We start from the raw sequence: 23,982 nt of genomic DNA, 5'->3' as shown, positions 1-23,982 counted from the left end.
CTGTCATTGTGAGGGGGAATGCCACAATGTTACAAAAAATGTAAAATGTATTTGTTCAAACATTAATTCAAAAAATGCTAAAATATATATGCTGTATATGTACATCTGTTCATATCTCTCTCTCTCTTTCACCAAAAGAAATAGGCCACACAGTAGCAAACATCCAGGAAAATCAATAACTACCGTATATACTAGAGTATAAGCCGACCCGAATATAAGCAGAGGCCCCTAATTTTCACCCCAAAAACCCAGGAAAAGTTATTGACTAGACTATAAGCCTAAGGTGGGAAATACATCATCCCCCCGTCATCATCCAGACCCCCGTCATTAACAACCTCATCATCCCCCCCAGTCATCATCACTGCCTGTAATCATCCCACCCCTCCTTCATCATCACCGCCTTTCATCATCCCCTTATCATCCCACCCCCCCCCTTCATCATCCCCCTTGTCATCAGCCACCCCCCCCCACCCCTTCATCATCACCGCTTGTCAATGTCTGATACAGTGGTCTTCAACCTGCGGACCTCCAGATGTCTCAAAACTACAACTCCCAGCAAGCCCGGGCAGGTTGAAGACCACTGCGGCCTTCGACATCATCCAGCCCCCCCGATGGCTGATGGCCGATGGCTGCCCGGGCTTGCTGGGGGTTGTAGTTTTGAAACATCTGGAGGTCCGCAGGTTGAAGACCACTGAGGGCGGAGAGTTCACTCAAGTATAAGCCGAGGGGGGTGTTTTCAGCACGAAAAATCCTGCTGAAAAACTCTGCTTATACTCGAGTATATACAGTGGATAAAAAGACATATGGAGGGCACAGAAGAGACACAGAAAAAAAATGAGGGGGTAACCTCTCAAAGTAACTACAGCATGATATACTAGGGGCACGTATGTAGATAAATGAACATACAATGGTACAGTAATACAAAGTGTAGGCAGTATGCTAGCAAAGATGTACTGTACACTAGGTAGAAAATACACACAGAAATACAAATGAGCCATGCACCTAGTAGAGAGATACCTCACACCCCAAAGGCGCATTTTCGCCCTTGGCTTCATCACACGTCCTCTGACGAAGCCAAGGGCGAAAATGCGCATTCGGGGTGTGAGGTGAGGTAGCTCTCTACTAGGTGCATGGCTCATTTGTATTTCGGTGTGTATTTTCTATCTAGTGTACAGTAAATCTTTCCTAGCATACTGCCTACACTTTGTATTACTGTACCATTGTATGTTCATTTATCTACATACGTGCCCCTAGTATATCATGCTGTAGTTACTTTGAGAGGTTACGCCCTAATTTTTTCTGTTTGTGTCTCTTCTGTGCCTTCCATATGTCTTTTTATCTGCTGTTTTAATCAATAAAGTTATTGTTTATTTTCCTGGATATTTGCCACTGTGTGGCTTCTCTATTTTGGTGGGGTTTAATGTGTGGCCATAGGTAATCTTCTATTAGACCATTAACTTTGGTATATTTTTATATATTATATATATATTTTTTTTTTTAGATATATATATTTATATATTACAAAAGATTTACAAAAGATATTACAATTTGCAGCACAACCCAAAAAAAAGTTGTAGTGGGTGCCAAGCATCCCAGGCCCGATCACGGCCAACCAGATACTAGAACAAAGCAATGGTGCAGCACTCCGATTTCAATAAAAAAATAGTGTGTTTATTCACCACATGTCAAAAATACAGCAATGTTTCAGCTCAACAATAGAGCCTTTCTCAAGCCTAGTGACAACTACCAAGTAAGGGGTTTTTATACCCATTCAAGTGTTTACAATCAAAAAATAATTAAGACAATAAAAAGTGTATAATCCATAATCAATACAGTGCATTAACCTCCTGAGCGGTATTCCCGAGCGTGACTCTGGGTTAATTTTCCCTGCCAGGATCGGTAACCCAGAGTCACGCTCGGGGTAGAATTGCAGAGTTGCCGGCCGGGCTGCACGATATATCGCAAAAGCAATGCGATAAAGCGATGCGGCCCCTGGGAAAACATGCGATTATCTGCTCGGGTCGGTTCCGTTGCGGGGGCCGGCCAGAGCAGGTAAAGAAAAATACTAAAAGTCAGTGTTTCCCTACCAGGGGGCCTCCAGCTGTTGCAAAACTACAACTCTCAGCATGCCCAAACAGCTAAAGGCTGTCCGGGCATGCTGGGAGTAGTAGTTTCACAACAGCTGGAGGCCCCCTGGTAGAAAAACACTGAGCTAAGTGTAAAAGGAAAAAGGAGTCAAATTAAAAAACACAAAAACTTTTGCTTACCTAATCCCGGTCCCTGCAGATGCCGTTCCCCTCCATGCAGTCTGGTCCCTGCTCTCTTCACTATTCATCTTCTAGGACCTTTCCCTTTTCAGCCAATCACAGGCCGCAGTGGTGTAAAGCCAGTGATTGGCTGAAGGGGAAAGGGCTTGTTCTGCAGCAAATACACTAGGTAGGCAAACCTAGTGTATGCTGCTGCAGGACAAGGTGAGAAGGGGGGGGATGAATGTGACAGGGGGAATGTGACAGAGGGGGGAGGGAATGTAATATGAAGGGGGGGGGGGGGAGAATGTGGCTAGGGAGGGGGGAAAATGTGACATGGGAGGGGGGGGGGGGGAATGTGGCTAGGGAGGGGGGGGGAGGAGGGGGAAGAGATGTGAAATTCAATGCAAAAAATTGTACCGCTTTTGGTACGGGAGGTTAATACAGTGTTCATTTAAAGTGTTGTTAAGAGTACTACTATAGTACATAAAGTGCTAGTTGATTAAAAACATGTACATAGAAAAAAATGCTTGAAACTCTAGACTCATAGTTAATGACATAATTAATAATATACAGAACATCTGTAGTAAACATAATTATACAGCGTAGTCGCATGGAAGAACTCACCCGCTCTGTGTGTGTAAAGGCGCTGACGGCTTGTGGCGTTCGGCCGTGCGCATGCACCAACCTCCTGATGCCGCCGGCTCGTACTGACTCGCCGGACACATGCGTCAGAAACAAAACAAACGGGTCATGTGTTAAAGCACATGACTCGCATGTCAGCTGACCCGTTACCTCGGATACCTCCGACGCTAACAGGCTGTCAGGGATATCCAGAACGGGAAAACCATCGTAAGTAAATGTAAGAACATATGGTGGCTGTGGCATTACATATACTAAGACCTCACTAGTGCATGATCTCAATTAGAGATAAATGTGAATACTTCTATATTTAAACTATAAATAACCCATACTAAGTAGTGCATTAGAAATAAATCTGTGCAAAATACTCTGGAGACGAATACATTAAGAGTCTATAAAAATATATTATAGTGCTGTTTTGTGTAAAAAAATTATTTGTAAAAAAATATTTTTTATATAAATTCAGAAGATACATCATTCACATGAAAAGGCCATGTAAGAAGAAGACACCAAAGGATGGTCATAGACTTGAGAAAGGCTCTATGGTTGAGCTGAAACATTGCTGTATTTTTGAGATGTGGTGAATAAACACACTATTTTTTTATTGAAAATCGGAGTGCTGCACCATTGCTTTGTTTTATATATATATATATATATATTTATATTATTATTTTTATTCTATTTTTTTATATAATATATTTATTTTTTTTAGTCTGGGATGACTCTATACAATACAGTTACCTTCCAGTGCTACATGTCTTCTTACCTTCAAAATTTGCACATAGGCCTGATGAGGGTCTGTCAACTTCATGCCATTGATTTCAATGAACTGGAAAGAGGGTAATTCATCTTCCTCAATAGCGGTCTGCAGACTGCGGATCACTTCATGTACTGTTGCAGTTTTCCCCGTGCCTGGCACACCAGATATGTACATGCAGCTGGAAAGTAAGTAAAACTGTAAAATCTCAGCCACAGTCACAACTAACACAATAATGACAAAACTATGCAGGTGGTGTTAAACATTACATGACCTTCACCTTAAGGCTCATGTACTCTGGAATAGGGTTAAACCAAGATTAAACACTAAGCACAAAAGTTATCCCCTATCCACAGGACGACCCCCCCCCCCCCCACTGATAACAAGTACAGAGGTAAAGTCGTAGGACATTAGAGTGGCAGCGCACATACTCTACCACTGCGCCACTTGCTGTCTCTGGATTATCCGAATATTGCCATTTTTAACTCTCAGCTATGTTACTAAGCCTCAGAGACTAAAGTGGTGGCTGGTGATGAATGCTGCTCCATTCACTTGGGGGACAATTCATCTCTATTCCAGTGATCAGTGGGATGGTTCCAGCAGTAAGACACCATCGATCAGCTAATTATGCCCTATTATGTGGATAGGGAAGAACCTTTAATCTTGGGAGAAACCCTTTAAAAGGGCTGTCTGATTTTGACAGCCCTGGTAACTAATCTCCATTGAGACCAGTTGACTAAAGGATTTGATTGCTTGTAAAAGAACTTAGGGATGTAAGAAAAAATAAATAAAAAAATCGATTTGCGCGATTATTGCGATTTTTCATTTGCCGATACTGAATCGATTCAAAATATTTTTGAATCAATCCTTTTAGGGATGTGGAATTTGTATCTCCTGACACCCGGAACAGCATGTCCCGGGCGTCAGGAGATACAAATTCCTCATTTGTGGAGCCGGGCAGGCCAGATCTGACGCAGCGGCGCTCTGGGTGTACACTCGTGACCGCTCCGTACTCTGCGGCCCCCGGCTGATTTCAGTAGCCGGAGGCCGCTGATGCATCACCGCCGCTAATATCCAGTATGTGGGTGTAGAGGGGTGTATGGAGCGGGCACGAGTAGCCGGGGGCCGCCGCTAATATCCAGCATGTGGGTGTAGAGGGGTGTATGGAGCGGGCACGAGTAGCCGGGGGCCGCCGCTAATAGCCAGCATGCGGCGATCGCTGCGGCTTGCTATTAACCCTTTAGATCGCCGCTGTCAAAGCTGACAGCGGCGTCTAAAGGGATCTGTGAATGCTCCCTGGTGGGCTAGTGGGGTGGATCGGCCCCCGCAGCACGATCGCAGGGGGGGCGGCGATCCACAATAGAGGTAGCCGGAGGGCTTACCTCTGCTTCCTGCTGTCCCGTGGCTCTGTCATCGATAGAGCCTGGCTGGACCAGGCTCTATCAACGGATCGCAGAGCACACAGATTAATAGAGTTCAATAGAACTCTATTCATCTGTATGAGGAATCTAATGATTCCTCCTAAAAGTCTAATGAAGTGTATAAAAAAAAGTTTTATTAAATGCGGTTATTAGTGGTGTACCCCAAGGTTCAGTACTGGGACCGCTGTTTAATTTATTTATCAATGATATAGAGGATGGTATTAACAGCTCTGTTTCTATCTTTGCAGATGACACCAAGCTTTGTAGCACAGTACAGTCTATAGAGGATGTGCATAAGTTACAAGATGACTTGGATAGACTAAGTGTCTGGGCATCCACTTGGCAAATGAGGTTCAATGTGGATAAATGTAAAGTTATGCATCTGGGTACTAATAACCTGCATGCATCGTATGTCTTAGGGGGGGATTAAACTGGCAGAGTCACTGGTAGAGAAGGATCTGGGTGTACTTGTAGATCACAGACTACAGAATAGCATGCAATGTCAGGCTGCTGCTTCCAAAGCCGGCAGGATATTGTCATGTATCAAAAGAGGCATGGACTCAAGGGACAGGGACATAATACTCCCCCTTTATAAAGCATTGGTACGGCCTCACCTGGAATATGCTGTTCAGTTTTGGTCACCTGTCCATAAAAGGGACACTGCGGAGTTGGAAAGGGTGCAGAGACGCGCGACTAAACTAATATGGGGCATGGAACATCTTAGCTATGAGGAGCGATTAAAGGAGTTACAATTGTTTAGTCTTGAGAAGAGACGTTTAAGGGGGGATATGATAAACGTATATAAGTATATTAATGGCCCATACAAAAAATATGGAGAAAAACTGTTCCAGGTTAAACCCCCCCAAAGGACGAGGGGGCACTCCCTCCGTCTGGAGAAAAAAAAGTTTAGTCTCAAGGGGCGACACGCCTTCTTTACCGTGAGGACTGTGAATTTATGGAACGGTCTACCTCAGGAACTGGTCACAGCAGGAACAATTAACAGCTTTAAAACAGGATTAGATACATTCCTGGAACAAAATAAGATTAATGCTTATGAAGAAATATAAAATCTCATCCCTTCCCCAATATCGCGCCACACCCCTACCCCTTAATTCCCTGGTTGAACTTGATGGACATATGTCTTTTTTCGACCGTACTAACTATGTAACTATGTAAAAGTGTAAAAGACATTGTTTTTGAGACAGAATCGGGATATATCACGATGTATCGTCACCTAGATGGTATCGCGATATATGGGGATACATCGAATCGCCACACTGGTATCGCGATTCGAATCGTATCGCCAAATTCTTGGCGATTCAAACCCTTAAAAGAACTAGTCACCAACTAAAGCCAATGAGTACTTAGTGATCATCGTCTTACTACATACAGTATAGCTTAGATCGTACTGTTAGTATTATAAAGTTAAAATGCAAGGGCACAGTCCTGTGCCAGGGTCCTATATGCTGATATCAACTTACCCTCCAGTTCCGTCCAGCAGTTTACTTTCTACAAAGTTGTATACATCTTGGTACTCCTGCTCCCTGCAGGGCAGAGATTCTGGAACAGCAGAGACGTGAAGCCTGTACATACACAAGACATGCATTACAGGTTTACATAGTAATTCCCCTTGTGCAGTGAGAACACTTCACTTTAAATAATTTCTATAGCACCTTTATACCTAAAGGGGTATTCCCCCAATAGACATCCTGTCCCCTATCCAAAGTATAGGCAAAGACGTCTGATCGCAGGGGGTCCCACCGCTGCGACCCCCCGCAATCTTCATGGAGCACCCGCATTCGGTGCTGAGTTTCCTGGACTAAAGATGTGATGTCAAGCCACGCCTCGCCCCCTCCATTCATGTCTTTGGATAGGGGATAAAATGTCTATGGGCGGAGTACCCCTTTAATAGCACTATGTTAGTGTGGGCTCTGCATAGGCAGACTCAGGGATGTGGAATTCATATCACTCGAATGGCTCTGTCATTGATAGTCTGGCTGGACTAGGCTTTATGAATGGATCGCAGAGCACACAGTTTTTCAGAAAGGATATATAAGCCAACTATGCATCAGATGTTGATTACAAATGACCTACTATTGTGCATCTACAGCTCCAATCCAGACCTGTGTGTCTCTCTGGTAACTTAACATGTACAGTCTGATCCTAAACTTATACTCCCTTCTAGATGTCCAACCAAAGATTTTCCCTATTGTAGATTTGGAAGAAATTCAAATGGGAAATCTGTATCATTGGGGGACACAGACCTTGGGTATATGCTGCTGCCACTAGGCAACAAGAAAAGTCGGCCCCTCCCAGCAGGAAATACCCGCCCACAGGCACCTGAGCCTGTCTGTCCATTCCTACTGCTCTGGGACTAGACAGGTCAAGGAAAAAACACGAACTATCCGAGAACCAGATGAAAAAATATAACTGAACACACCCTCAGACAGAGAACCAAAGAGAAACCCAAAAGGGCGGGAGCTGTGTCCCCCAATGGATCCTTCGAAAAAGAGATTTTACGGTAAGGATTAAAAAAAAAAATCTCCTTTTCTCTATCGGCTCCATTGGGGGACACAGACCATGGGACGTACCAAGCCATCCCTTGGGTGGGCAGATAGTCAGGCAGACGGCTGTTCCACTGCCGCCTGCAGCACTTTACGGCCCAGACTAGCATCAGCCAATGAGAAGTTATGAACCCGATAGAACCTCGAGAAAGTGTGCAAAGACGACCAGGTAGCCGCCTTGCAAATCTGCAAGGCAGAGTCTTTGTTCTGGAGAGCCCAGGATGTCCCAACCCTGAAGGGAGGAATCTTTCCCCTACAGCGATAGGCTTCCGAAATGGCAGACCGGATCCACCGAGAAATGGTGGCCTTGGAAGCAGGTTGTCCCTTACGACGACCTTCAGTAATGACGAAAAAGGAATCACACTGACGAAACGAAGAAGTGATAGAGAGGTAGGACCTAACAGCCCGAACTACATCCAGTTTGTGGAGTAGGAGCAGGAAAAAATGCCACTTCCCAAGAAAGGAGGCGCAAGGACACCTCCCTAAGGGGTTCAAAAGGTTCACCTTGGAGGACACCTAGAACCAGATTCAAGTCCCAAGGGGGAGAAGGTGACCAATCAGGAGGGGCAGCATGCGCCACTCCTTGAAGGAAGGTCCGGACATGAGAATTAGAAGCCAGAGGAAGCTGGAAGAGAATAAAAAGGGCTGAAACCTGACCCTTAAGGGAACTAAGAGACAACCCCAGTTCCAATCCCGACTGCAAGAAGGAAAGAAGACGGGGGACAGAAAAAGTAACAGGAGACAAGACCTGAGCTTCACACCAACGAAAATAAGACCGTCAGGTTCGGTGGTAAATTTTCTCCTGAGCATGGTGCGAATGACTTTGGAAGAGAAACCGCGGTCCCTCAACACCGCGGTCTTAACCGACACGCCGTCAAATGCAGCGACTGTAAATTGGGGTGGCAAAGAGGACCCTGAGACAGCAGGTCCGGATGAAGTGGAAGGCGCAGCGGAGTGTCGTCCAGGAGCCTGACCACGTTTGCGTACCACGACCTTCGGGGCCAATCTGGAGCTACCAGAATGGCGGGAACGTCCTCCGCTTTGAGCTTCCTCAGAACCCTGGGAAGGAGCGGAAGGGGAGGGAACAGATAGGGCATAGAAAACCCCGCCCAAGGAATCATTAGGGCTTCCACGGCTAGAGCCAGGGGGTCCCGGGACTTTGACACAAATGGAAGGATCTTCCGATTGTGCCGAGATGCGAAGAGGTCCACTTCTGGAATGCCCCAGAGGTCGCAGACCTGCACGAAGACCTCTGGATGTAGGGACAACTTGCCGGGGGTCGGCTGAGGACCGGCTGAGGAAGTCCGATTCCCAGTTGAGCACACCCAGAATGTGAATCGCCGAAATGGTCGGAACCTTGTTTTCCACCCAGATGAGAATCTGTCACCTCGGCCATGGCTGCCGAGCTGCGAGTGCCGCCTTGCCGATTTATGTATGCCACGGCCGTTGCATTGTCCGACTGAACGCGGACAGGGCGGGACTGAAGCAGGGACTCCCAATGAAGAAGACAAAAGAAGAATCGCCCTGAGTTCCAAAATGGTTTATCGGAAGAAGGGCTTGTCGGGGAGACCAGAGGCCTTGAACAGTCCAGTCCCTGAACACACCGCCCCAGCCCGACAGACTGGCATCCGTTGTAACTACCTGCCAGTGGAGGGGAAGAAATGATCACCCCTGAAGAATGGGGGAGCGGAGCCACCAGAGCAGAGACTGACGGATCAGACGAGGGACAGCAATCTTGCGATCGAGAGACAGGAGATCTGTCCCATCGAGAGAGAATCGCCAGTTGAAGGGGGTGGTAATGAAACTGGGCAAAGGGTACAGCCTCCAAGGCCGCTACCATCCGACCCAAGATTTCCATGCAAATGCGGATGGAAACTGGGACCTGTGCCCGAAGAGAGCGGACTCCTGACAGGAGAGTCAGACATTTGTCCAGCGGAAGGCAGATCCGGGCAGAGGCCATGTTGAATTGAAGTCCCAAGAAGATCAGAGACTGGGTGGGAGAGAGGATAGACTTGTCCCGGTTGACCATACACCCGAAGCGATCCAGGGTCTGGAGAGTGAGAGCCACACTCTCCAGGGTCTGGACTCTGGTGGGAGCCTTGATGAGAAGGTCGTCCATGTAAGGGATCACAGACTCCTTTGGATCGCAACAGGGCTATCACTGGCGCAAGCATCTTGGTAAAGACCCGAGGAGCAGTGGCCAGATCAAAGGGGAGGGCTACGAATTGAAAACGCCCCTCCGGAACCGCAAAGCGGAGGTACCGTGATGGCTGGGAAATATTGGAACATGGAGGTAGGCATCTTTGATGTCCACCGAAGAAACAAACTCCCCTTGCTCCATGGATGCCACTACCGAACGGAGAGATTCCATTCGGAAGTGGCAGATGAGAAGATGATGGTTGAGACGCTTGAGGTCCAGGATTGGCCGCACAGAACCGCCCTTCTTGGGAACCACAAAAAGATTGTAATAGAAACCCTGAAAACATTCCCCTGGAGGAACGGGTACAATAACTCTATGGAGAAGCAGGGACTGGAGAGCCTCCCGAAACTGCTTTGCCAGAGAAGGAGACCGGGGGCCCCGGACTGAAAAAAAACGATCCATCGGGAGGGAGGCAAATTCGATTCGGTATCCGTTGGAAACCACGTCCCTGACCCAAGAGTCCTGAATGTGTGCGGTCCAGATGTCTCGAAAAAGTAAGACGACCTCCCACCCGAGAAAAATCTGCGGGTGGGGTATCACTTCATGCGGAAGTGGGTTTGCGGTTGCCCGATTTGGCGCAAAACGGCCAGAACGGTTGGTGTCCGACTTCCAAGACGGGCGCGCCCGGAACGAGGGAGCCTTCTTGTCCCGTGAAGGCGCCTGTTCAGACTCCTTATTGGGGCCAAAAGTCCGAAAGGAAGAAGACTTCCTCTGGGAAGTAGAGCAAGCCTTGTTTTGAGGCAACAAGGAACCCTTACCCCCTGTCGCCTCAAAGATAATCTCGTCAAGGCGCTTGCCAAAAAGACGGGCACCAGTAAAAGGAAGCTCGGTGAGAGACCTTTTGGAGGCGGCATCCGCATCCCAAGCCTTAAGCCACATGGAACGGCAGAGGGCCGCTAGGTGACCCACAGCAAAGGCAGCACAACGGGCTGACTACATGGAAGCTGTGCACAGAAAGTCCCCAGCTTTAGAGCATTGGAGAACCAAAGCAGACAGATCCTCTGGGGGGGATCCCGCCTGGATACCCTGACGGAGTTTTGAGCACCACACCGATAGGGCCTTGGACACCCATGCCGAGGCAAAGGTGGGAAGCAAAGAAGAGCCTGCTGCTTCAGAGGCAAACTTCGCTAAGGACTCCACCTTCTTGTCCGTCGAATCCTTGAAAGCAGCCGCATCTGCCAGTGGCAGTGTGGTAGCCTTAGAGAGGCGGGAAATTGGTGGATCCGATGGAGGGGAAACCACCTTAGAGACAAGGTCCTTGTCGAATGGATAACGCACCTGAACCTTCTTCATTCCCGGGAACCTCTTGTCCAGATGTTTCCATGCAGATTCCAGAAAGATGTCAAATTCAGCGTGAGAGCTAAACCTTTGAGGTGCTGGTTTAGCACGATGTGGGTGGACCAAATGTTCCGGAAGAGGGACAAACGGGTGGGGGCATCCCTTCAGGTAGAGGGAGGCTTACAGATGCCCGACTTGGCCACAAAACGGCTGGAACTGTTATCTGATTTCCAACAAGGACGGGTCTTGAAAGAAGGAGCGTTCTTATCCTGTGAGGGTGCCGGTCTGGTTGCCCTACTCGAGCCATAGGACCGAAAAGGATGGGAAGGAGGTAGACTTGCTTCAGGAGTCGGTACGGCGAGACTTCTTCTGTGGTAATAAGGAGCTCTTACCTCAAGTCGCCTGAGAATATCATCCAGGCATTTTCCAAAAAGTCAAGACCCAGTAAAAGGAAGCTCAGCGAGAGATTTCTTGGACGTGGCATCAGCGTCCCAGGCCTTGAGCCACATGGAACGACAAAGAGCCACCAGATTACCTGTGGCAAAAGCCGTACAACAGGCAGACTGCAGAGAAGCAGAGAACAAATAGCCTCCGGCATTGGAGAGTTGGAGTGCAAGATCCGCCAAATCTTCCGAAGGGGCCCCGGACAAAATGCCCTGGCAGAGTTGAGAAGCCCAGACAGAAAAGGCTTTTGACACCAAAGCAGAAGCAAAGGTAGGAAGTAAAGATGAACCTGCTGCTTCAAAAGGCAAATTTCGACAGATTTTCAATCCTCTTGTCCGCAGGAACCTTAAAAAGTATGCGGCATCCGCCAAAGGCAGAGTAGTCGCCTTTGAGAGGCAGGAAACAGGAGGATCCACAGTTGGTGGAGATGTCCATCTTGCAATGAGCTCCTGGGCAAAAGGAAACTGTGCCTGAATCTTCTTAGTCCCTTGACAGCATTTGTCTGGATGCTTCCATGCTGTTTGCAGTAAGGTGTCAAATTCAGCATGAGAGCTGAAAACCTTAGGAGAGGGACGGGAGCGGTGAAAGGAAACTTCTGGAGCTGGGTCTGAAGTTCTTGGGTCATTGAGGTGAAAGGTGTCCCTGATGGAAGAGACCAAGCTGTCTACCATGTTGGACACGCTGGCTCGGTCCTTTGAGTCAGAGGCAGAACCCGATGCCTCATCTTCCAGTTCTCCAGGAGAGTGGGAGCGGGTGGAGGCAGCCTTGGATGAAGACGAAACGGACCTGGTACACAGATCTTGAGACCTAGGACGGTGACCACGCCCCTACCGGAACCCCAATACGTGTGCTGAAGGGCTATAGGGCCGGAATCCCAGCCAGCAAGGAGTGGGCGGAGCTAAACTTAGGAGAACGTGCCGCAGCCATCATTTAAAATTTTTTTTTATTTTTTTAAACCTGAATGCCGTGTATACTAAGGAAAGTGCAGCCGGGAGAAAGGAGAGCTGTTGGCCGTGCACGAACAGTGCAACCGACAGAACAGAAGCTCCAGGGTTCCGGTCGCATTGCATATGGATGCGGCCAATGCGAAAATGTGCTAGGCGCATGCGCACCAAGCAGGGCTGTGAAAATGTCCTTTATATTAAAACACATATCGAAATGTCCTGCACAACTGTTTCTGTCCCCAATGTTCAGAATGGCCGAGCAGGAGACTGTCCCCAGAGTGAATACAAAAGGAGTGGGCTCCAAATAGGGGGTCTACGGAGGTTTATAATCCTGAGAAGGGCTAGAAACCTGAAAGAGAACAGGAGAGAAATACTCACCTTGTCCTTTGAAGACTTCATTAGGTAAGTTTTCTGTCAGCTAGTAAACACCTGCATCATGCCAGGCTGAAACAGCGAGACAAGCAGGGCAGGTAGGGGAACACAGAGGTACAACCACAGGCTCTGACCGGTGGCGAGAAGGGGTTGACTGTGCATAACTCGATGCCAGTGCCCCTTCTTAGCAAATGGGAAAACAGTGAACGCTATGTTCCTGAGACCCCACCTAAGAAGAGAAATTAAAGGGAGAGAAAATTCTAACTATACATCCCTAAACTCAAAAATAAGAAAAATAAGCGACCAGGTCTGGAGAGCTCCAGACCTGTGTCTGCCTCCTACTGACACTAAGCTAAAACTGATTAGCTCAGGTGCCTGGGGCGGGTATATCCTGTTGGGAGGGGCCACTTTTCTTATTGCCTAGTGTCAAGCCTCCTAGGGGCAGCAGCATATACCTTGGTCTGTGTCCCCCAATGGAGCCGATCGAGAAATTACTTTAAATATGCCTAAATACAGTGTTTCTCCACCCAAGGTGCTTCCAGCTTTTGCAAAAGCTACAACTTTCAGCCAAAGGCTGTCCGGGCATGCTGGGAGTTGTAATTTTACAACAGCTGGAGGCACTCTAGTTGGGGCAACACTTGTCTAACATAAGAGGTTTAACACCAAAGACATGTCGCTTCACCTGATACGTGCCTCCTCCAGAACATTGGCAGGCTTCTGTATTGGCTGGTTTCGTTCTGGGATTTTGGGTGTTGCAATATGAAGACCTTTAGAAACAGGCTGTGGGGAATCAAACAATTACACTTATTATTGCCCCTAACTTATATGGTCAAAATATTGTCAATACTGATGGCTGCCATTGATTCACAGTAGCATTTTTTATGCTTCTACTATTAAAAAGAGTAGCACGAAATTTGCTATAAATCAACATAGGGTTGCCGATAGGCAGACACAGGAAATGTAATTTTGATTGCCAATTAGTTTTTAAGGGTACGTTCACACATGCGTATTTTCTACTGCAGATCTGCTGTAGCAGATTCTGCTACTCATTGAAGTCAATGGGCAGCAAAGTCAGCAGCAGCAAATCTGCAGCAAAATGACACACGTGTGAATGTACCCTTGATGGTTTTCCGTGCTGAAATAATTGATGGCCTATGAAACGCAGATTGCCTTTAATCAGCGGTGTGCCAACACCCCACCAAACAGCTGGACAAGAGTGCTGGCACTACACAGTTAATGTTGTAGGAAGCCATTCTCCGGTCATTGTGTAGAGTGTCCAACCGTCAGCTGTTAAGTCAGACCTAGGCCATCTTATCTTCATGGCCTATTACTTTTTAGGAATCGAATGGGGAGGTGTATATTACAGTAAATACTCTAGCAATGGCTGGGATAACGCAGATACTAGCCATTTAATCACTAGGATATAGAGATCAATAGCAGCTGTGGACTTTTAGTCGAACACTAAAAATAAGGGATCGACAGATTATTGGTTTGGCCGATATTGGACATTATGGGGCCCAGGGTCCTCGCTACTTCTGGCTCCTGTGACGTCCTGCGCGCTGCGCTGCACAGCGCAATCACAAGTGACATCCTCAACGCGACATCACCGTCAGTGCACACAGTGACAGCTCAGGACGCCGCCGGAGCCAGAAGTAGCGCGGACCCCGGGAACAGGTAATTATAAAACCTGGGATGGGGGAGGCAATGGGGCAGCGGTGGTGGTTGGACTAGGGAGGACCCCAAGACAAGCACGGGGAGAAAAGCGGGCGGCGGTCTCTGGCCCCGCAAAAGCCGCTGCAGTACATTGATTTAACGCACCCGGAAATAGCCGATAAGTTATACCGGTATATCGGTATAAGTTATCGGCTATCGGCCTGAAAAAAATAAAAAAATAAAAATCGGCTGCTGCACCAAGAGATTCCTTCTGACATTCATTAAAGGGGTTTATCCAGAAGAAAAAAAATTTTTTATACATCAACTGGCTCCAGAAAGTTAAACAGATTTGTAAATTACTTCTATTAAAAAATCTTAACCCTTTCAGTACTTATGAGCTTCTGAAGTTAAGGTTGTTCTTTTCTGTCTAAGTCCTCTCTGATGACACCAGTCTCGGGAAACGCCCAGTTTAGAAGCAAATCCCCATAGAAAACCTCTTCTAAACTGGGCGTTTCCCCGAGACAGGTGTCAGAGAGCACTTAGACAGAAAAGAACAACCTTAACTTCAGAAGCTCATAAGTACTGAAAGGATTAAGATTTTTTTCAATAGAAGCAATTTACAAATCTGTTTAACTTTCTGGAGCCAGTTGATATATATAAAAAAAAAAAAAAAAGTTTTTTTTCCTGGAATACCCCTTTAATCGTTGGATTGTTATCTAGCAGGAGTAAATCTCAAAAAGATCCAAGGAAAATGTTTGTGAATTCATTTATACTTAATACTGCTAACTTACAGTTTTATTTGGTGTCCTAGCTGAGGATTTCCTAGAAGATGTTGGGGTCCTAGGGACGGTCACCCTTTTCTTTCCTGCTCTCTTTGGAGACTTTTTATCTTCCCTTTCCGCTACTGTTTCTTCTTCATCATCATCTTCACTGCTACTAAACACCTCAGACTCCTTGAGGGGTACAAAGTCAGCATCTTCATCTAGATCATCAAGGTCTCCCTCAGATAGGATCCTGGGGAGGCCAAAGTCATTAAGGTATGATTATTAGAAGGCAATTCTGATACAGGCAGCACTCAAACCATCTTGGAAAAACATTGTGTCAGGCTATTTGTACCAATAAAAAGGAGATTTTTTTGTACTCACCGTAAAATCTCTCTCTCTCTCTCGTAGCCGTCATTGGGGGACACCTAACTGATGGGGTATATGCTCTTGCCACTGGGAGGCGCTGACACTAGGAAAAAGAAAAGTCGGCTCCTCCCTGGCAGGATATACCCGCCCACCTGCAGTGAGGCAACCAGTTTTGTCACAAAGCAGTAGGAGAAGCCCGAGAGGAAAAACGTCCTAAGGACCCTAGAAAGGAATCCCGGAAACAACCCAAGAACCGGAAAAAGAAGAAATGGGTGGGTGTGGTGTCCCCTAATGAAGGCTACGAGAAAGATTTTACGGTGAGTACAAAAAAAAATCTCCTTTTCTCGTTCACACTTCATTGGGGGGGGGGGACACACCTAACTGATGGGACGCAGTCCCTTAGGGTGGGAAAAAAAACAACCACCAGTGAAAAGGAGACAGTCCCAAGACTGAACTCACATGTCCGCAAGGTCTATGGACGAGTCTCCAGGACGGAGACACACACTAGGCCCAGAACAATGAGTTCCTGTAAGATCTCCCATAAAAGGAGAAGGACCAGAACACCAAGGAAAAAGTCCGTACTCTGTAGAGACCAAAGGCACCTGGGTCAATAGAGAGACAAGAAACCACCGGAAAAAGTTAACCAGATGCCCGCGAACAGACTCTCCTGTGAAAAAACTTCCAGAAAGAAGAGAAGGAGAGCAGAACCGGAACACGACTCTGACCAATGGATCACTGAGGAGTCGGGGGCCGGCCGCTACAAAATGTCCAAGAACTGAACCATCATCAAGGTATCGGAGAGCCGCCTGAAAAGAAGGCACACCGCAGATCGCAGGGCAGAGTCCAAATAAAGGAGAAACAAGAAGAGCCTAGCTTGGACTCCCAGGGTCCGGGCATAGGAAGGATTACCTCAGAACACCTGGAGTCAATGCAGTACGACTGACCCAGACAAAAGGTAAGGACGACATACTAAGAACTAGGCCGTTATAGCGGACAGAAAGCACACAAGCCTAGACTGTAAAGTCCAACGTTGAATGTATCTTAGCAAAAAACAAAATAGTCCCTCCAGGAGGGAAAAAACAAGGGTGGTCGAGACGAAAACTGAAGTAGAGACCTACGACAGCACCCTGATCCCCGCACCCCAGGTGAAGAGGGGAGCGGCAAGCACGCTAGGCGCAGAAGGAGCAGGGAAATGCAAATACTGGGTGGTGGAAGCCCCCCGGCTCCAGCGGCAACCCTCGCCACCTGGAGGAGCCACCGCGCGATCCAAGAGGGATCGGAACCCCACACTCCGAAGCTGGGCAAAAAAATACAAGACCTGTGGAGGGTCAATCTAGATAATGACAAGAAGGCACCCGAGTCAACCCTGGAAAAGAACACCCGGAAGTACAGGGAGGGGCTGAACCGACAGGCGCCCCAGCAGGCCCCATGTCAGAACAGAGGAGCTCAACCGCCATGGAACTGCTGATACAACAGTACTGGAAGCCCCTGGGTGCACTACCGAGCAAAGAAGGTGGCTCTACATCTACAAAGCGGTCCTAGCATATGTGAGAACACAGACATAAGGACCCCACGACAACCACGGCGGACCAAGACTGCAGACACTCTGAAAGCATCCACAGGACCAGCAGGAAAGGAGTTATGCACACAGCAGACCAAGAGAGCAACCTAAGAAAGAAGAACAAGGCGACGCTGCTGTTGCTGCGAAAGGCCCCGGAATCCACAGACAAAAAAACAAAAACCCACACCCCATCTACTAATGGTGTTAGACACCAAGGCTGCAGAAGCAGATTTAGGAGAGGAAGAATGCATGTGGAGCAGGAAAAAAGGCTGACCCGGTAAGACCGATAGGAAGAAGGGACCCAAGAACTCACATGCACACACTCTGCGGGACTGCACCTGGGAGAGGGACACCGGACTACAGCTGCAGGTGACCAGGTGGATTGGAACACCAAGCAGACAGTCTGGCGATAGGGCAAAAAAGACTGTGGCCACGGCTGGTCCCTCACACGACGACCCACAGTGGGGAGAGATACCAGCCCGTAGACAGTAGCAGGCAAACAGAGGGAACTGCCAAGCAGGCCACTCAGTAACCAGTATGTGGTGCGGTGTATAAGGCACATGGGGCAAATCGGAGACTCCCATGAGAACTACCAAGGCAGCGGTGAACTACTGTCCACAAGGCTACAATGCATGGTAGATGACCCAAAGCAGAAGTCCGGCTGAGCAAGGAACCCCCCCCAGACAGTAGGGAAACCGAGTAACGTATCCCTGACATCCCGTATAGTGTCCGTGGGACACGCCGGGTCAGTTCCACGTATGCCACGCACCACAGTGGGGTACTGGAACACTAGCCGCAAAAAAACATCTACCGAGAGATAGCCGGCAGAAGAAAAATGCAGACAACTGTCAGGCCTACCGGTATGAGTCCCTAGGGGACAGCGAGTCATCCCAGCAAGAACCTCACCCAGTAGTGAGGTTTTGGAAGACCAGTCGCAGATTGCACCTCGCTCATTAGGGAGGTACCAGAATCCCAGCCTCAGATACATCAGACGTGTGATGTATGACAGATGGTGCAAGCAACCACAGACCACCGGCTGGCGCATGGACCAGGGCAGATAATGGAACACTCCGGACGCCACCCACAATAGTGAAGTACGGAAACTGCAGAAGCAGAGGCAACAGCCGGTTGATGTAGGACAGGTGGTGTAGACCACCAAGCAGACGAATGTCTGGCTTACTGGTAAGGGTCCAAGACAACGATGCATCCCATCGGCACCTCACCAGCAATGAGGTACCAGAACTCAAGCTGCAGATACAGAAGCCGTTTGAAGTCTGACAGACAGTGTAGGCAACCCTGCAGATCACTATCTGGCTAGCCGGCATGGAACTGCGGACGCAGATACATCAGCCATCTGATGTATGACAGGCGGCGTAAGCAACCACTCATACCACGGTCAGGCTTACTGACAGGGACACACCGACTACAACTATTCATCCCATCGGGTACCTTACTCAGAAGAGAAGGACTGGAACACTGTCCGCAGACACATCAGCCGTGTGATGTATGACAGGCGGTGTAGTCAACTATGCAGACCAGTGTCTGGCCTACTGGCATGGATCCACGAAAGACAACCCTACAATCCAACAGTAGTTAAAGTTCAACCACAAGACTGTAACACTGTCCCACCCCGGGACTCGAACCCGTGGTGGTCTCCCATTCCACTGTGCTGCCGAGACGGTCCTGCTTATCTTACTGTTTTTCATGCCGTGAGATCCCCATAGACCACAATGCGCTTATTGGTTCAGATGCAGCAGCCGAGAATCGTGTGACCGGCGATGTAGGAAACCATGCAGACTACTGTCTGGCTAACTGGAAGGGTTCCGTAGAAGACTCCGTAACGAGCCTGAGGTCCTTAAGATACATCGGTTCAGACCTCCACATACCGCACACAGCAGTGGGTTCGCCACAGACACCTCAGCCGTAACACGTGTGACAAATGGCAGAGGAAAAACATGCAGACTACTGTCTGGCTTACCGGTATGGGAGCTGAGGACACCGTGTCAGATCTCCATATACCGCACCCAGCAGTCGGGTATTGGAACTGCCGCCACAGACACCTATCCGTGAGACGTGTGATAAATGACAGAGGAAAACATGCAGACCACTGTCCGGCTTACTGGTATGGGTCCTGAAGGCACATCGGTCAGTTCTCCACATACCGCACCCAGCAGAGGGGTATCGGAACCGCAGCAATAGATACATCAGCCGAGAGACGTGCGCCAAACGGCAGAGGAAACCATGCAGACCATTGTCTGGCATACTGGTACATACCGCACCCAGCAGTGGGGTATCGGAACTGTAGTAACAGATACATCAGCCGAGAGACATGGGGCAGGCGGCAGAGGAAAACCGTGCAGTCTACAGACATGGGTCCAGAGCAGACAGCGAATCACTCCATCGGACACCACGCACAGTAGAGAGGTACCGGAAGGCCAGCCGCAGGTACTCCAGCGGTTAGAGAAACCAGGGCTGTAGGCATTAAACTTAAAACAAATACAATGCAAGGAATGGCCACAAGAGGGTGCCAAAGTACACCAAATGGCCTAAAAAGCAGAATTTTTTTTTATTTATTTTTTTAATTATTTTTTTTACACTTATGCAAGATTGCCATCCTCTGGGAGAGGGGGTGGGGGGTGAGGGGTGGTAGAGCTAAGCCCACTCCCCCACTGTGGTGGGAAATATAGACCCCCGCTTTACTGCAGAAAGGACGGGGACATGTACCAGTCCCCGTCCAGCAACACACCCGCCCAAGGTTGCGGGAGCGGACGGGACCCGCTCTGAAGACGGGGCGGAGCAATGCTCCGAGTTCCCGTCTGGGAGCGAACAGATCCCGCTTTTAAGACAGGGGCGGAGCCAAGCTCCGAGTTCCCGTCAGGGAGCGGGGTCCTGCTGTGAGGACGGGGGCGGAGCAAAGCTCCGAGTCCCGCTCTGAAGACGGGGCGGAGCCAAGCTCCGAGTCCCCGTCCGGGAGCGGGGTCCCGCTGTGAGGACAGGGGCGGAGCAAAGTTCTGAGTCCCCGTCCAGGAGCGAACAGGTCCCGCTCTGAAGAAAGACGGGGCGGAGCCAAGCTCCGAGTCCCCGTCCGGGAGCGGGGTCCCGTTGTGAGGACGGGGGCAGAGCAAAGCTCCGAGTCCCCGTCCCTCCTGCGGGAGAGTAGTTTATCGTGGTGCCGACCGTAATCCCAACCGGCAGTAACACTCCCAGCAGCGCGCCCGGAGATCTCACTGTGGGGAGGAGGAGGCGGGCTAAGCCCCGTCAGGAGAGGAAAATTATCTCTCTCCCCTGTCGGCGCTCTGAAGGCAGTGTCGGCAGAGAGCCTCCCCACAGCCGAAACCCAGGTTCCCGCTCTGAACTCGGGGAGAAGGGGGGCAGAGTTAGCTGACTCCATTATGGCTCCCGCCGCCGGCCAGCACAGCGCCGGAGCTGTAGCCATGACTGTGGGAGGAAAGAATAAGGGGAGCTGCCACAAAAACCGGCGGCTGCCCGGGATAGGGAACAGGTGACACAGTGAGAGCCCCGACCCCATTAAACATCGATCCAATGACCCCATAAACCGCCCCCACAAGATTCAGGAATAAACCCTTAAGCCCTGTGCAGGCAGGGGAACATACTCACCCGACCATCTTTACATACTCACCTATCTTCACATACTCACCTAGAGATGTCTTCAGCCAGTATTTTAGTCACCTGAACACGTCATGCTGCTAGCCCAAGACGAGCAGGGAAAATAGGGGGACCTGGACCCACGGTGCAACCCCAGGCATTGGCGGGAAGGGGTTAACGGTGCACTGGAATCTTCGTGCCCCTTAGCCGCATATGGGGGAACAGGTAGCGCCATGCTCCTGAACCCCCACCTGAAAAAAGGGAAACAAAAAGGAGTAAAGAACCTGACTAAACAGCCCTTACTAGAAAAGAATAAAAAGACCAGGTCTGGAGAGTTCCAGACCTGTGTCTACCTCCTAACTGACACTAGATAAAACTTGTTGCCTCACTGCAGGTGGGCGGGTATATCCTGCCAGGGATGAGCAGACTTTTATTTTTCCTAGTGTCAGCGCCTCCTAGTGGCAAGAACATATACCCCATCAGTTAGGTGTCCCCCCCAATGAAGTGCGGACGAGAAATCAGAGATTCTGATATCAGTGGAACAAGAGGGTGTCAATTCAAATAAATTCTGCTAAATGTAGCAGGCATTCAAATGTGTTTAAGGCCAATGTGCATCTAAGAGACAATGGGATATCTGAGGTAAACAAAAAGGTGGTTTAGAAAGCACACACACAAAATATATGAAAGAACTGCTAGTTTGTGTATTAAAGGAAAACTGTCACCCGTTTACCTGCACTGTAACTCGATACACCGGGTTATAGTACGGGTGAACAGGAGACCGATGCGGGGTCTCAGACTGCTATACCTACCTGCAGTCAGGAGCCCCCGAAGGTCCCCCCTCTTCCAGCGCTGACTTGCGCTTTGAGGCGGGCCCACCGGCTAGATTTAAATATTCATAAGCGCCGGTCACGAGTGCTCAGTAGGCGCGAGCACGCATGTGACCAGCGCTTATGAATATATAAATCCACCCGGCAGGCCCGTCTCAAAGCGCAAGTCAGCGGGGGACCTTCAGGGGATTGGGGGCCGTGGACTTCTCTTATGGTTTATGACCCATGTTGAGGTAAGGGGTTTCTCTAATGATTTAAAATATAGTGTGGATACATGTGTACATAACAATGGATTCTACTGGTCTTCATGAATAGTGTCTGGAATTCATGCTGTTATACTGGTTAAGAAATACAAGGATGTTGAATAGTTGTACACGTCAACCCTATCTTTTGTGGGCGATATAGTAGCTATAATATAGATAGCTACAATAGTGTCCGCTGCTGGTCAGCCTAAAAAAGGAGATTTTTATGCTTACCGTAAAATCTCTCTCGAAGGATCCATTGGGGGACACAGACCATGGGTACATACTGCTGTCTCTAGGAGGCTTGCCACTATGGAAACAAGAAAAGTCGGCTCCTCCAAGCAGGGTAATCAGTTTTAGTCCCAGAGCAATAGGAGAAGACAGACAGGTCAAGAGAAAAACCACAAACCGTCTGAGCAACCAGAAGAAAAAGGTAACTGAACACACCTTCGGACAGATAACTGAAATAGGAACACCAGAAAAAAGGGTGGGAGCTGTGTCCCCCAAATGGATCCCTCGAGAGAGAGATTTTACAGTAAGCATAAAAATCTCCTTTTCTCCATCGGCTCCATTGGGGGACACAGACCATGGGACGTACCAAAGCCGTCCCTTGGGTGGGTAAGGAAATCAGTCAGGTGGACGGCTGGCCCACCGCTGCCTGCAACGCCTTACGGCCCAGAGGAGCATCAGGTGATGCAAAGGTATGAATCTGGTAGGACCTTGTGAAAGTGTGCAAAGACGACCACGTGGACACTTTACAGAACTACGACGCCAAAGCCACGTAGCGTAGTGCCCAGGATGCCCCGAAAAACGGGTGGAATGAGCCAAAACCCTGAAGGGTGGATCTTCCCCTTGCAGCGGTAAGCTTCCGAAATAGCAGACCGGATCCACCGAAAAATGGTGAACGTAGAAGCAGGTTGTCCTGTACGACGACCTTCCGGAAAAACAAAAAAGGGAGTCATACTGCCCAAAGGAAAGAGTGACTGAGAGACAAGTCCGAACAGCCCGCACCACAACCAAGTGGTGGAGCAAACGCTCAAAGGGATGAGAAGGAGCCGGACAAAAGGACAGTAGGACGATGTCCTCATTGAGATGAAAAAAAATCAAAACCATCTCAGGTAAGAAGGACGGACCTAGACGGAAAACAACTTGTCCTGGTATACAACCAGGAATGGAGAACGGCAGGAGAGCGCTGCCAGCTCTGACCCCTCCTAACAGAGGTAAGAGCAATAAGGAACGCCACTTTCCGGGGAAGGAGGCGAAGAGAAATGTCCCTGAGAGGTTCAAAAGGGGCGCATCACAGGGCACCTAAGACCAAATGTAAGTCCCAAGGGAAAGAAGGGGACCGATAGGGAGGGGCAGCTTGTGCAACTCCCTGAACCAGATTCGGACACGATAATTGAACGCCATAGGACATTGAAAAAGAATGGAAAGGGCCAAACCTTGACCCTTAAAGGAGCTGAAAGCCAACCCTTGGGCCAGCCCCGACTGGAAGGGAAAGGGGTCGGGGAAGGAAAACCACGACCGGAGAAAAAAGGCTGGAGTTTCACACCAACGAAAATAAGACCGCCAGGTATGGTGGTAAATCTTGCAGAGGAAGGCTTGTGTGCCCTCAGCATGGTGCGAACCACTCGGGAAGAGAAACCTCAAAAAGGTCCTCAGAACCGCTGTCTCAACCGCCACGCCGTCCAAAGCAGAGACGGTAAATAGGTGTGGCACAGAAGACCTGAGATAAGAGGTCTAGGCGATAGAGAAGGCACAGCGTTAAGTCGTTCAGGAGCCTGACCACGACAAAGTACCACGCCCGCCGGGGCCAGGCTGGGCCACGAGAATGGCGGAAACACCCTCTGCTGAGAGTTTCCTCACGGCCCCGAAAAGAGAGGAAGGGGAGGAAACAGATAAGGTAGGGCAAAGCCCGACCAATAAACAGATAAGGTAGGGCAAAGCCCGACCAAGAGAGAGGAACGCTTCGGTTGTGGCGGGACGCACAGAGGTCCACGTCTGGAGCACCCCAGGGGTTGCAGATCACTGCAAACATCTCCGGATGTGGGGACCACTCGCCTTGGACGACTGAGGACCGGCTGAGAAGACCACA

At 49.1% G+C, this 23,982-nt stretch overlaps 1 protein-coding gene across 3 annotated transcripts in view; it reads right to left on the bottom strand.

Moving 5' to 3' along the window:
• ORC1 (origin recognition complex subunit 1) overlaps positions 1-23,982 on the bottom strand; it is an 80,751-nt gene that overhangs the window by 15,273 nt on the left and 41,496 nt on the right. For all 3 annotated transcript variants that reach the window (XM_056532232.1, XM_056532231.1, XM_056532233.1), the window contains 4 exons: positions 15,313-15,535; positions 13,551-13,648; positions 6,548-6,649; positions 3,655-3,826 (listed from right to left, as the gene is read on the bottom strand). In XM_056532232.1, the coding sequence (XP_056388207.1) occupies positions 3,655-3,826; positions 6,548-6,649; positions 13,551-13,648; positions 15,313-15,535 (595 nt within the window). The remainder of the gene's footprint in view (positions 1-3,654; positions 3,827-6,547; positions 6,650-13,550; positions 13,649-15,312; positions 15,536-23,982) is intronic.

This window comes from Hyla sarda, chromosome 7, assembly GCF_029499605.1.
Source record: "Hyla sarda isolate aHylSar1 chromosome 7, aHylSar1.hap1, whole genome shotgun sequence".
NCBI lineage: Eukaryota > Metazoa > Chordata > Amphibia > Anura > Hylidae > Hyla > Hyla sarda.
The sequence above is the reverse complement of the archived record's forward strand: the minus strand, read 5'-3'. Positions and strand labels throughout refer to the sequence as shown.